Source organism: Lotus japonicus, chromosome 1, assembly GCF_012489685.1.
Source record: "Lotus japonicus ecotype B-129 chromosome 1, LjGifu_v1.2".
Lineage (NCBI taxonomy): Eukaryota > Viridiplantae > Streptophyta > Magnoliopsida > Fabales > Fabaceae > Lotus > Lotus japonicus.
The window spans coordinates 80114006-80128587 of record NC_080041.1 but is presented as its reverse complement, the minus strand read 5'-3'; the positions used below and the strand labels follow the sequence as shown (position 1 = coordinate 80128587).

The 14582-nt window shown below is 38.0% G+C and overlaps 2 protein-coding genes across 2 annotated transcripts; one reads left to right on the top strand and one right to left on the bottom strand.

Moving 5' to 3' along the window:
- The first annotated feature begins 4446 nt into the window (after positions 1-4446).
- LOC130732101 (uncharacterized) lies at positions 4447-5363 on the top strand. The gene has a single exon (XM_057584218.1). The coding sequence runs from the start codon at positions 4559-4561 to the stop codon at positions 5087-5089; it is 531 nt and encodes a 176-aa protein (XP_057440201.1). The 5' UTR covers positions 4447-4558; the 3' UTR covers positions 5090-5363.
- A 7494-nt stretch (positions 5364-12857) lies between these two features.
- Positions 12858-14140, bottom strand: LOC130747692 (uncharacterized). The gene is made up of 2 exons (XM_057600706.1): positions 13542-14140; positions 12858-13359 (listed from the first exon to the last, which is right to left on the bottom strand). The coding sequence occupies exons 1-2, from the start codon at positions 14138-14140 to the stop codon at positions 12858-12860; spliced, it is 1101 nt and encodes a 366-aa protein (XP_057456689.1).
- Between the last annotated feature and the right edge of the window lie 442 nt (positions 14141-14582).

Genomic DNA, 14582 nt, shown 5'->3' with positions numbered 1-14582 from the left:
GAATTTGCAGCTGCATTTCCTGTCCCTCAAGCTTACAACATGCCTCTGCAAAGTGTGAGCATGGCGAACTTCAAACTTCTCATTTCCCACTTGCCTAGGAATCCAGTTCTTGCTCTTTCCCACCTCAAATCCTATTCTTTTAAGTGGCTTTGGCATAATCTGACATGTCTAGTTGTTAAGCTTCTCCGTCATCTTTGGAAACCTCCCCATGACATAGGTCCTAATCCACTCCATCATAGTGAGAATAGGTTTGTCTCTGGCCAAAATAATTGCAGCATTGAAGGACTCCGAGAGGTTGTTCATGATGACATCACACTTGGGCCAAATGCTAAATGCATGCCTGCACCAAGAAGATGTTGATTTCTCCATCAACCATTCATAGGCAAGCAGATTCTTTTCCTTAATGAGCTTCATTTTCTCCCTCCATTCTTCTTCACATGTAGCTTTTGCGGCTACCATCATCAGGTTCCTTAAAAGAACTCCACCACCAAACTTTGTCTTCAAATTTGCATACAGGTGTCTCACACACAGCCTATGATCACAACCTTGGAGCAACTCTTCTTTGAAGACTTCCATCAAACCCTGTGATGATAACATAACACAAGCCAGACAATTAGATTATCACCATGACATTGTAATAATTGTAAGTGAAAGAATATATATATTTACCTTTTGTTGGTCTGAGATAAAGCACCATCTACTTGACCTTGTAGGGTCAATGTCATCCATCAACAGCTCCATAAACCACCTCCAACTGTCCTTGTTCTTTGATTCAACCACAGCAAAGGCAAGGGGGAAGTATTCCTCATTTGGATCACGAGCTACAGCTGACAAAAGGATCCCTCCATGTTTTGTTTTCAGATGACATCTATCCAAGCCAATAAATGGCCTACATCCCCCCAGAAACCCTCTCTTACACCCTTCTAAGCACATATAAAATCTGAGGAACCTAGGATGCAAGCTAGCTCTTGGTGTCACAAAGTTGATTTTGCATGTGTTACCTGCATCGCTCCTTCTCAACTCATTGCTGAATCTCCAAAGCAAAGTATACTGCATTTCAGCAGCTCCATCAACCTCCTCAGTTGCCAACTTCTTACATTTCCAAGCTCTGTATCTGGTAATTCCAATTCCCAGATTTACCCTGAAATCATCAACAATCTCATTTGTGCTAATTTTGTTTACAGTCCTGATTTTGTTCAACAAATTTTTCTTCACCCATCTAACATTGGCAGACTTATTATCAAAAACCCTTGCACACGTGTGCTCTCCCTTAAGAGTTTTGATTCTATAAGTCTGTTTGTTTCCAACTTTGCTACATGAGATCACAAATGGACAGTCATCACTCAAGCATACAACCCTGCATCTCTTACTGTCATTCTTCTTGAATTTATATTCCCTGTTATTTTTCGTACAGTAGTCAGTGAGGGCATCCTTGAACTGTGTAAGTGATATAAACTCCATACCCAATGTGAATTTGAAATCTGGGCCCATGTCATCCTCATTGAATCTTTCAAACCTTCTCCTAGGAATCCCTTCCTGCTCACTATCAGTGGGGACACTTTCAAGGTCCTCACTCTCATAGCCTCCACATAAATCTGTCTCATCTCTCTTTTCCCCATCATCATTATCTGCTGTAGTTTGTTGAAGCATTTGAGTAATGTGCTCATTCAATAGGGACTCAGCCTGAGCAAATCCTGGGTTTGTAACTTCCTCCACATTTTCTAAATCCCTTTCTTCTTCACTATCATCGACCCTATCAACTTCAGAAACATCAGAATCATCATTTTCTTCTTCCTGGTTATCCTCACCAGCTTTATCACCATCTACCCCATCTACTACTTCAGGAACTGCAACTTCAGGGTCCACAACATCAGGGATAACGGGTTCAGGAATCACAACTTCAAGGAGAACAGGTTCAGGGAGAACAGTTTCAGAGATAACAGTTTCAGGGAGAACAGGTTCAGGGAGAACAGTTTCAGGGAGAACAGTTTCATTTTGTAGCATTGCAACTTCATTAGGAAATTGCTCATCATCAGATAACTCTACAACTTTAGGAGGTCCCTTATTTTTTCCTTGTCTCACCATTGCTTGCAACCTACCTGACTTTCTCACCCTTAGTTTTTGTACCTTAACATTCTTGTTGGCATCTTTCTTCTTTTCCTTTACTACAGTAGGTAGAGTAGGAGGGTCTTTGGATAGATTGTCCACAAATATAACACCTTCATGGTCATTTCCAACTGCATATTTAGAAAATTCCTTGGCATCCATATCTGTTGTGTAATTCCTGAAAACATGCCAGTCAACATCCTCATCAGGAAGCCATAGTAAATCAAACTCTTTGTAGCCAAGACCTTTGACAATTTCCACAGTCTTAGAGTAGGACCATTTAGACTCATCAAGATCATGGAACTGACTTTTGGCACCACCGAAGTAATGCCAGTAAGGACTACTTCCAAACCAACCACCATGTCGCACAACCAGTGTAGAAACCATCCTGCGAAATCACAAATTTATCAACCACAGAAAACAACAGTGAAGCATGCTAATATAGCAACCCTCAAACCCATCCCTGCACCCTAAGTCATTGTAGACGAAAACCCTAAGCATGCTAATATAGGACCATAGGCCATTATCGAAGAACCCAGGAAAACCATAAACCCAAAACAACGAACCAAAAACCCCAAACCCAAAACCACATGTCATTATTGAAGAGGAGAGGAAGAACGAAACTTACTTTGAAGAAGCACCAGAAGTGGACACCACAATGAGCGGCGACTGAGCCAGAGCAAGAAAACCAACGAGAACACGAACGGTGACGGAGAATTCGATGGTAGACGATGGTAGGGGAAGAACGAAACTTAAGGTAAACTTACGAGGAAGGAGAACCCTGTTTCTTCATATTGGGATTGGGTTGATTTGGGGGTAGGGTTGATTTGGTGTGAATTGGGTTAAGTTTGGGGGGAAATTAGTTTTTGGTTAATTAAGTTAGGATTAATTAGAAATAGGTTAATTAGGTTTAAAATTCTGAGTTGTAATTTGATTTTTATTTTTTAATGCCACGTGGGTTCATTAATCCTAGTCACCAAGCCACACATGCGCTCCGGCGAGGGCCTGCTCCAACCACTTTTCAAATAAGAGGACTTCAGACAAAATTTTTTCCGGGGAAGGACCTACATCAGACGGCGAGACAAAGACAGGGACTAATATAACAGTTAATCCTAAAAAAAACTAAGAAAAAAAGTCAGTATAATTCCTAATTCATTTATTTTAAACTCTATTGACTTTCTTATTATTGATTATTTAACACCACAAAATAAGGTAAACAACCACTTCTAAACACTTCAATACCTTTACCTCTTATATTGTTTTTTCCCTTTTGATGAGATCACTTTGTTTTAATAACTTGTCTCTTCTCATCCTATTATTCCTTTATTTGAGTAACCGGTTTTAGGGTTTATTTGCTTTAACATCCCGTTACATTGAATGCCAATATTTTCTCATTCTTCCGTCCACGTTTTCCTCTTTGCAAAGTGGGATCTGGCTTTCCTAAGCACTTTAAACTTTCTTGTAAACACACATTTAAATCATTTTTTCTTCCATCCGATTTCATTCTTCTCTTCTTATTATATCACACATTTTCGTCATCTCTTACTTCTCTCTTTAATTTTTCTTATCATTCTCTTGCGGTGGAGTGAATTAGGCTGTGAATGTAATATCAGTAAAGATTGACGTACCAATTTTTGTAGACACCTAAATATAGAATAGGAGAAGAGAGAAAAATAATTATAAATATGATATATTTTTTTTATAGGTAAATGTTAGTTGTTCGAAATGTTAGTAAATTAAACTCTTCTTCGGGTTCGAACCCGAGACCCTTCACCCTTTATCCCATCCAACCCTTATGTCACTAGCTCTTACCACTTGAGAAATATGATATATAATGTGATGTACTAGAAAAAGAAACAAAGAAAAAAAAGTAGTATATAAAAATATTACTGTTTTGTGTTGTACACAATCCCAGTAATATTTTACTTTGAGCTAAAGATATCTTAGCATCTTTTTCCATATAAATAAACCCAAAGAAACTCAACCCAAAAAAAGGAGTACCTGTTCTCATTCCTGAATAGTCAAAACTCAAGAGCAAATGCAAAACGGGCACGTTTAGTCGTGTTTACCAGGGTGGTTTGGTTGATTTGATTTTGTCCACCACGCCAACCCAATTTTAATTCTTTTGATTTGAGTTAATATATATTCCACGCCGCCCCCAGCCACAGAAAAAGGTTTGGTCTTTTCCACCACACTCCGACATCATCGATCACAGCCACCGACTCATCCTACCTTTGCGTCCATCACAATCGTTCATTTTAATTTATTTCAACAAGAAAGAAATTCCAAAGTCATAGATATAGTACATATTTTTGAACTTGTCAAAAAGACCATTTTGAGGAAACTCCCATGAACTAACAAGGAAACTCATATACACCTCACACACACAACCCTATATATCAAACCAACTTGCTCACATTCAAATCGACAATTGTTGAAGGAATTAACTAACATGGCAAAAAACCTACGAAGACCATCTTCCAAAGACAAAGACATAGTTGGGAGGTTCAACCTTAATGGTTGCTGCAAGAAGCACCCCAAACATCGTCAAGCACCTGGTGTTTGTTCTCTTTGTTTGAAGGATAAGCTTTATCAACTATCATCACCAGCATCATCTTCCTCTCATCAAAGAGCAGCTCATTCAGATTCTTCTTGTTCTTCTTCTTTATCTTCTTCGTCCTCTTCGTCTTCGGTTTCTTCTTGTGCTTCTCCCCATCGTCCAATGCATCATCATGCTCCGGTTTCGATCTTTCTCTTCAGTGGCAAGCAAGGTGGTGGACTCGTCAAGAGCAGGTCAATGGCTGTTTTTCCAACAACAAGATTAAGAGAAACTAGAATGGAGGAAAAGAAAAGTGATAAGAAAAATGGGTTTTGGTTCAAGTTGCTTCATCCTAAGAAGAGCAAGAGAATAATGGAGGAAAAGAATCATGCTAAGATGGTTCGTGCAAGTTCTTTAAGAGAAACGCTCACCGTACGTACCTAGCTAGTTATAGTGATGATAATCACTATGCTAATTCATTCAAGATCTTCAATTAGAGATTTTTCAATTTAATTCTTTCATTTGTTTCCACCCCTTAGTCCATGTGGGTGGTATACGGACTACGGTTCATTAATTAGTGTTACATCTCTCAAATTCTTTTCTACACACACAAAGCAGAAAGAAAATGAGATATACATCTCATTATGCATGTGTATTAATCCTGTATATAAATCGATGCACAAGGTTTAGATGATGAAAATTGAGGTTGTTTAAATCATTCGTGAGACTGACTGATTTAATCTCATCCTAGTGGTCTCCAATAAGTCCATTTATAAAAATAAAAATAAAGGAAAAAGTTATGAAATCCGCTGCTAGATCTACAATTTGCTCGTACCAAAGATGAGATCAAATCACCATATGAGTGATTTAGACAATCCAGAAGAAATATATTAAGTGGAGTTTGATTTTATTAGATCCAACATAATTCAAAATGAGGTTTTTTAAAAGAGTGTTGTTATACGTTATGGACATAAGTTTGATAAAACCAACAAATACAAATGTGTCATCATATTACTTGCTCTTTGACGAGTACACACTCTGAAATTTGTATAACTTTGAAAATAATAGCCAATCAGAATCATTCGTGTAACTTTATTTTCGTACTATTGATCATTTTTCTTTTTAAAAAGTTTGTTGTTCACAAAGTGAATTTCAAGACCAAGCTAAAACTGAAAAGACTCAATTCTAAACTCAGTATTTATATTCTAAAAGTGAACATGATCATCACTAAGGCAGTTCGACTCTATTAGGCAGTTCGACTCTATTGTCGTATACCTCTATAATCCTTCACCAAGGAGGAGGTGGGTGGTGGGTTTCGATTCTATTAGGAGGATATTTTGTTGATAGCATTGTTTAAGCTATCACTTTTGTATTCTTTTTCTCCTTTTCTATTGTATTGGGTTGAAGTGCCACTTGTACTTCTATTTAATATATTTCATATTGTTTATCAAAAAAAAAAACTAAGGCAGTTCGACCACATATATGTACAATGGAAATTCTAGGCTAATGTGCAATCGCCCCCTAACTATGTAACTGCATGTTCAGGTTATGGGGGTTGTTCCAGTTTGACCTAATCATCAAGAATATATAAAGTATACGACAAAGGACAAATTAAATCTTGCGTGTCTCATGTGACAGCTCACCTTCGTAGGCCTAAATCGCCTAAGCCTAGCTAGCTCAATCCTTAGCACGTCACCCGTTTTAGGAAAATGAAGCCGCCATTTTAGTTTAAGTCGCTCGTATCCAAGTCACTTATGTCAATCGGTTCATAAGCCCACAAGACAACTAACTTTAATTAGTATATAAAGAAAAGTGTGTCTTATAACTTGTGCTACCCTGTTCTCCTCAAGTATCATGTTGCTTCTAACCTCGCTTATATCAAATCAAATAATTTGTGCATGTTTTAATTTGAAAATCCTTGGTTCTAAATCCAAAATTAAATACAGGAGAAAACTTATGTTAATATATAGTTTCTAAGTAAAATTGTTTAATTTTTTTGATCCGATCCGGACAATTTATTAAGGATTATATATTAGAAGTCATTTTTAAACCTTTCATCATGAGATCAAATATATTTGTATTTGTGCATATATATAGCTGGACTTGGAAGTACGTAGAGTACACAACTGTACAGTGTCAGTACGTGTATTAAATTGTGCACGAGATCAGTATGTCAGAGATTAGATCATTCCCCCTTCCTTTATAGATTTGATTCTTCCGATCTATTTTTTGTTAATTGTAATAATGTTCTGGCCTGGCGGGTATAGATGTGAATAAGAGAAGAGAAGTCAAAAAATAATATTCAGTTCATTTCATTGACAACTAGAGACGCGCGCAGAGAAACATGTATTAATTATATATACATTGGATGGCATGAGTTGGCTAGCTGTTTAAGATCGACTGTTCTCACGAATAGAACGAGTGAGATAGCTAGGTGTAGAATATAGAGATACAAAAATAGATGTGATATGAAACAGAAAATATGAAGAAAAAGAAAGTGAGAGATAATGTATAAAAAAACCAGCCCCAATTCCACTCATATATCTCTATTGAAAGAGATCTGAATAGAATAGAAGTACTGCTCAAAATGTGATTTTGTGGCAGAACCTTGTGACTAATATTGTGTCGAAATATGAAAATATGATGAGAAAAGAAAAGAGATATATAAAATGAGAAATTCCTATCGGTGCATTTATAAATTCTACATGCTGTTTTCTTTGCATGTGCTGTAAAGTTGGAAACAGCTGAATTAATTAGCACCAAAAAGATAACTAAAAATTAATATCATGTCCCACAACTTCAGCACGCTAGATTTAGAAATAGAAAATACGGTACAAGTAAGCAAAGCAAATGTAGATAGAAGACCTAAATAGATCCAATCTTCACGGCACTAAGTGGCACGGCTTCACCAAAATCTTTGGTCAATTTTTTTTTTCTTCAATTTCATTTTCACTATTTCTTCTTCTTATATTTAATTACAATTTCTGTTACATTACTTATCATATCACTCATTTTTTTCTTTTATATATCACAAAAGTAAAATAGTAAAAGAAGTGTGAAAGAAACATTATAGAGGGGTTAAAATGAGTAACTTGAAATTAAATTTTTAGATAAAAAAACTTCTAAGCTTAACTGAATTCTTTAAAAATTAAATTCCTCATTAATCCAATCAACAAATGGAGATAGAGAAAATTTGAGTAAAAGCTGCATACAAATATTGAAGGTGAATAATTAGAGAAACTATGCATAGAGATAATAAGTGTATCAAGTTCCATTGCTCTCGGTGACTGTTCCGGTCTCGAACTCCGGTCAGGGCTAAGCAATTAAGCAACAAAAGTAGAGAACGACAAAATAGCAAATGAGCAAAAAGTGTTGGATCCCCCACCGCATGGGCGGTGTCCTCTTTATATATTATGGAGTTTTTGACCCGTTCGGGTCATGGGTCGCCTGAACCAATAATACAAATTCGGTAAGCCCACCTGATACAAATATTGTAAGCCCAATAACAGTACACAAGCCCACAAGACACCTAAGCTTAAAAAGCCATTTTAAGGTGCAGCGTGTCTTTTAAGTAAGCCCACAATACAATACTCAAAGCCCCTAAACATATAAAGTCAGTAATCGCTAAACTTAGATAACTGTTACATGCAAAAGATGTCACATAATGAACAACATTAGCCTCGCCCCTGTAACAAACAAAGGAAGCTTCACCTTTTTCAATAAGCAAAAAGAAGCTTCGCCCTTGTCGATTACTGAAATTACTCCACCTGCTCTCTTTTTTAAGATTCTGACTGAAATCTCTTCCCATCACGTCACTGTCATATTCCTGTCATAATCACAAATAAGATATGCAAATATTTTGAAATTTGAAACCTCATGGTGAAACGATGCCTGACGTTTCCCAAAATTCGCCTCCACTCGGCATTTAATTTCCACTGACATAAATCTACCAAACGGTACAAAAGTAATAATTACCTATTCTCAACTCTATCTACACGCAAACCCGTTCCCCTTCCAGAAACGTTTCCAAGGTAAAAATTAAAGGCCCCTAAAGAGACACGTTTCAAAGTTTATCGATTCTGCCTAAAGATGAATCGACGCGCCTGGAACCCACCAACACTATAAAACGTGACTCAAAATCTTTTTCTTACCATTCTCTACCTTCCCAACTTTTTAGTAACTTTCTCTATAATTCCAAACAACATTCACTGCCTTGCTTCGAGTGCCTGAAGAATTTCTGGGAATTTCGCCAGAAACACTTCCCATCTCCTTCCAGATCTTATCATCCCTCTTCCTGGTAATCTCTTCTTCTCTTCAACTTTTATTCATCTTTTCTATTTTTCTATCCTGTCTCTCCTGTTTAAACTTAAAATCACTCTATCACTTCTCTAAAGATAAATAATTTTCCCCAAAACTTAGAACTTGTTTACCCAACCTACTTCACCATTTACACACAAAAAACTCCTACCTGACAAACCCAAGGTAGTCAAATCGAGATACGTATCGTGTATCGCTAGACCCTAATTCCGTGTCGTGTATCGTATCGTAACGTGTATCGTAAGATACGGACACAAAAAAAATTAAGTCATAAATTAAATAATATACTAATATATCATCTAAATATAGTTCAAAATAATCAAAGATCCAAGTCATAAGTAGAAAAATAGTCTCACAAAGTTCAAGTTCAACCTAATTCCAAGTCATAAGCCAAACTAAAGTACTAAACATCAAAGAGATGAAATTAAATTCCCACTCCCTAATTCCAAGCCATTAAAGGGCTGCTGAAGTTGAACGTGAAACATGAAAGGGCTGCTGAAGTGAAGTTGAACGTGAAAGGGTGAAAGAATCAAAGAAAACATCACTTTTTAGAGCAATTTACTAATTTTTAATGAAATTAAATGCTCACTCCCTAATTTTTCTAGGGGAGTAAGATGAAACGACATTTGAAAAACTGTTTTTGTATCATATCGGGATACGTATCGTGCGATACTCATGCGATATGTGCGATACAGGTCACGATACGAACACAAAAAGATACATACATGGGATACGTATCGTTTGGTTGATTTTCGTATCGTATCGGGATACGTATCGTGCGATACGCACGATACTGACTACCATGGACAAACCCCATTTCCTCTTAATTTTCAGGAAACTTCGCTCTAAAAAATGGTTGCCAAAAATCCTCGTAAATCACCTAAGAAACGTAAAGAACTTCCAGTTGCTGACTCCCTATGGATCTCACGATCAATTGCTACTAGATACAGCGACTTCCACACTATTCCTAAAGTGATGGATTTGATAACCCAATATAATTTTAGGGCTGATGGTAATGATGCACATTTAGATATAGTCGCCTGTGCCCCTGATGAACCCTGTTGTTTCGGTAAACCTGACCCGAATGGTAAAAATCACACTTACCTCTTTAAAACCTTGTTCCAAGACCTTGAATACAAACTGCCCCTTCCTGACTTTACCTGTTCCTGCTTAACCTTAATGAACATCGCCCCTACCCAGCTTTCTGCTAATGGTTGGGCTTACCTTCGAGCCTTTGAATTATTATGCGTCTGCCTAGGCATAATACCCACTTGCAAGAAGTTTTTCTTCTTTTTCGAAACTTCCGGCATGAAGGTGAAGGGCGAATATATTTCCCTATCCTCTGCCAGGGGGCGTGGGGTGTTTACTCTCTTTAGGAGTAATTTTAAACATTGGAAATCCAAATTTTTCAAATTAAAGGAATCCGAAGAAAGTAAAGATGTTTTCTACTTTGATGACGGAACCCCACGATTCCCTTTCTATTGGACTGATAAACCCCAACTTATCCACAATATTCCCGAATCCTCTCTTAGCCCTGATGAGAAATATGAGGTTGATTTCTTATCCACAATTCATTTGAACCTTTATGATTTCTATGAAGCATTCAAGAAAAGAAACTTATCCTATTTTGTTGGTAAGAACATTTTTTCTTCTTAATTCGACTCACCCAAAAATTTATGCAAAACTCCTAACTGCTATTTTCTGCTTTTGCATTTTGCAGCGAAGATGTCTCGCCTTTCTGAAGACGACATTCTCCGCTTCCGCCGCGAGCAACAGGCGTTGAAGAAAAAGCAATCTCCTGCCAAGTCCCTGACCGAACCTGAAGGTAGTCACTCTGAGACTGAGAAGAATCCAGCCTAGAAAAGAAGAAAAAGAAATCAGAATTCTGAGAAGTCTGCTGAGAAAATCGCCATACAAGCTTCACTGGAAAAAATCGCCACCAAAGGGGCGAATCAGTATGGTTCTTCCAGCGCTCCACCGCCCTCGTGGAAGTACGAACTGAAAGAGTTTGAGGATATGACTTCTGAGGAAGTCACTTCCTTATGGGATTCCCGAATCAACTTCAACTCCCTTGTGGAAACGAACCTTGTATTTGAAGCTGATAAGGAAAAGATAAGAAAAATTGGGCTTCAGGAGGCATGTCAAGCTGTCATGACCAAGAGCTTGGAAATTGCTGCAATTTCCAAAATGATAGAAATTGAGTCCACCAGCTTTGATGGGCTTTCTAGTGCTAAGAAGCTTGAAGATAAGGAAAAAGAGAATGAAAAGCTGAAGTCCACGATGAAGCTGTTGGAAAAATCTAACAAAGCTAACGAGAAGAAAGCCGCTGATCTGGCTTTGGACCTGGAAAGACTCAAAAAGACTTTGGAAGAAAATGAAGCCTTGTTGAAGGCGAAAGAAGAAGAAACACAAAAAATGAAGGAAGAGGCGAACTCTTTGGCCTCAGAAAAACAAATTCTGAACAAGACTGTTGATGACCTCTCTGCTGAAGCGACGTCTCTGAAAGCCTCCATTCTCTCCCAACTTGAAGCTGGCTTTAACAAAGCTAAGGAACAAATCTTGTTCCTAAATCCCGACATGCCTATCAAGACCGAAGGCGTTGATCCTTACGCTAGGATCGTTGAAGGAAAGTTAATCACGCCCAACTTTGATAAAGAAGAAGAAGAAGAAGAAGAAGAAGAACAAGAAGAAGAAGAAGCCGGAGAAGAAGACAAAGACAACAACAACAACAACAAAGAGGGCGAAGGGGAAAGCAATTAACCCCTTCTTGAGAAAAGTTAAAACGATGTTTTGTTCTCCGTTGGTCTTATACCAAACGGTTGATTTAATTTCCTGCTTTTTACTTCCTGCATCTCCCGCTTTAAATTAAATGTAACGCCCCCCTCTAATATTAATGCAACAAAGTTTTAAGTTCAAAATCTAAGAGTCACCCCTATACTATGCTTTAAAATCACTTATGTTCCTCTAAAATCTCTCTTTCCTTCTTAAAAAGTACTAACTGAGTAATCTAACTCGAAAGTTATGATGTTCTCTAAACTTAAAGTACTGCTATAACAGTATAAGAATATGAAAATAATGTACTGCGAAAATACCTTTCTTCTGGATTCGTTTATCCACAAAAGCGTTGATCTTAACAAGTTGTCTACCTTATGAAGAAAGCTTTGACAAATTCTTATAAAACTCAAAGCCTTGGGCTTACCAAAATTTTCTGTTCCAAGAAAAAATTGATTTTTCTTTCACAACTATTCTTTGAATTCATAAGGCCTTTGCATTTTGAAGTGAATCAAAAATAAAAAGATCAGAAGCGCAATTTGTTCTGATATAGAAATTTGCTCGCTTGGAGACTTTGTGCTTAAGTTGGACAAGCTTAATCCAAGTTAAGGCTATGCTTATGAATTCGTGGCCAAACGCTCTAGTTTTAAAAGACTTACTCTTTCTCAATTGTCTGGAATCGCCCAATTGATAGACCTAAGTTGAAAAGTAACTTAAATGCTAACAAAGCACTCAAGAAATTTTTAAAGGTTATGCCTCGTTAAAAACTCTCCCGCCTGGGGTAGAGAAAAGAGTGCATACCTGTTTTTTCATTAACAATTAACATCATGCCTTGTTAAAAACTCTCCCTAATGGGTAGAGAAAAGAGTGCATGCTACCAAGTCTTAATAGACAAACCACATAGTCTTGACACTTAAACAAATACAGAAACCACAAACAACGAACACGACGTAGTCTTTGAACAGAATAAAACACACTAAAACGAAACAAACAGAACACAACTCCAACTGTAGTAATAGCGCAAGTGTTGTGCATTCCATGCCCTTGGAACCCTGCGCCCAGATAACTCCTCCAAGTGGTAAGCCCCTTGCCCCAAATCTCGCAGAATTCTATATGGGCCTTCCTAGTAAGGTGTCAGCTTTGAATCGGTTGGACCTTTTGCCTTTCTGCGTAATACCAAATCGCCCACTTTCATGCTTCTAGGCACCACTCGTGTATTATAACGCCTTTCTGACCTTTGTTTGACTGCAGTCTCCCTTAAACGGACTTCTGCTTTTACCTCATCTGCCAAGTTCAAGTCCACTAGAACATTTTCCCGATTCTGGTTTTCTTTATATGTAGCCACTCGAAAAGTCATGTCTTGTATCTCCACTGGAATCATTGCATCAACTCCGTAAGCAAGCTTGAAAGGTGTTTCTCCAGTAGTGGATTGGGGTGTTGTGTTGTAAGCCCAAACCACTGTGATCAATTCATCTGCCCATAATCCTTTTGCTTCGCCCAATCTCTTCTTCACGCCATTCAAAATCACCTTGTTTGCTGCTTCAACCTGCCCATTAGATTGCGGGTGTTCAACTGAGGCGAACCTGTTCTCAATTCTCATCTCTGCACAAAAATCTCTAACCTTCCTGCTTGTAAACTGTGTTCCATTATCAGAAACAATGGTTGCTGGCACTCCAAACCTGCAGATTATCTTCCTCCAATAAATTTTTTTAACCTTCTCAGCTGTAATCTTCGCCATTGACTCTGCTTCAATCCACTTTGTGAAATAATCCACCGCCACCAAAACAAACTTGACTTGCGCCCCTACCGAGAGAATGGACCCAGAATATCTACGCCCCACATTGCAAATGGCCATGAAGAACTCATTGAACTTAAAACTTCAGGAGGTGCCCTGTGAAGATCAGCAAAAACTTGGCACTTTTCACATTTCTTAACATATTCCATACAATCGCCCTTTAACGTAGGCCAATAAAATCTTGCCCTCAACACTTTCGAAGCCAAAGATCTTCCTCCTATATGACTAGCACAAACCCCCTCATGCACTTCAAACATAATCCTTTCTGCATCCTCTTTACTAACACACCTTAACAATGGTACTCCTACGCCCCTCCTGTAAAGTTGTCCACCCATCATTGTATAACGACTCGCCTCTCGTATCTGGTCCTTTGAAAACAGAGCTAAATCTGATCCATCCGCTTCCAGGCACATTCGAATTCTATCCATCCAATCTAAAGTTGCTCCGCCCGTTACCATCATAACATCATCCTCCTTCACACTTGGACCCTTCAAAGTCTCTTGAATCACAGACTTGTTGTTACCTGGTTTCTTCGTGCTTGCAAGTTTGGATAGTATGTCAGCCCTTGTATTTTCCTCCCTCGGAACATGATTTACCTGAAACTTGTCCATCTACTTCAACAATTCTTGAACCTTTACCAAATACTTAGCCAACTGAACATCCTTCGCCTGATAATCTCCCTTTATCTGATTTGCCACAAGCTGAGAATCAGTTTTTATTACAATACAACGTACATTCATCTCCAAGGCAAGCCTCACCTCTGCTATTATTGCTTCATATTCTGCTTGATTGTTGCTCGCCTTGAAGTCAAACTTGAGAGATTGCTCAATAATTACTCCACCTGTGTAAGATCAAGTTTTGATCTAGTAGTACAACTCTATGTTTTGATGATTACAAGTTAACCTTTTGATATGAACAATTGTGGTACTCTAACGTGTTTTTCTGAGTGTGCTATTTGCAGGCTCTGACCTCAACTCAATCTCACACAAATCAGAAGCACTGTGTATAAAAAGCTACCCAAGCAACGCTTTCGCATTCACCATGTTCAGTATG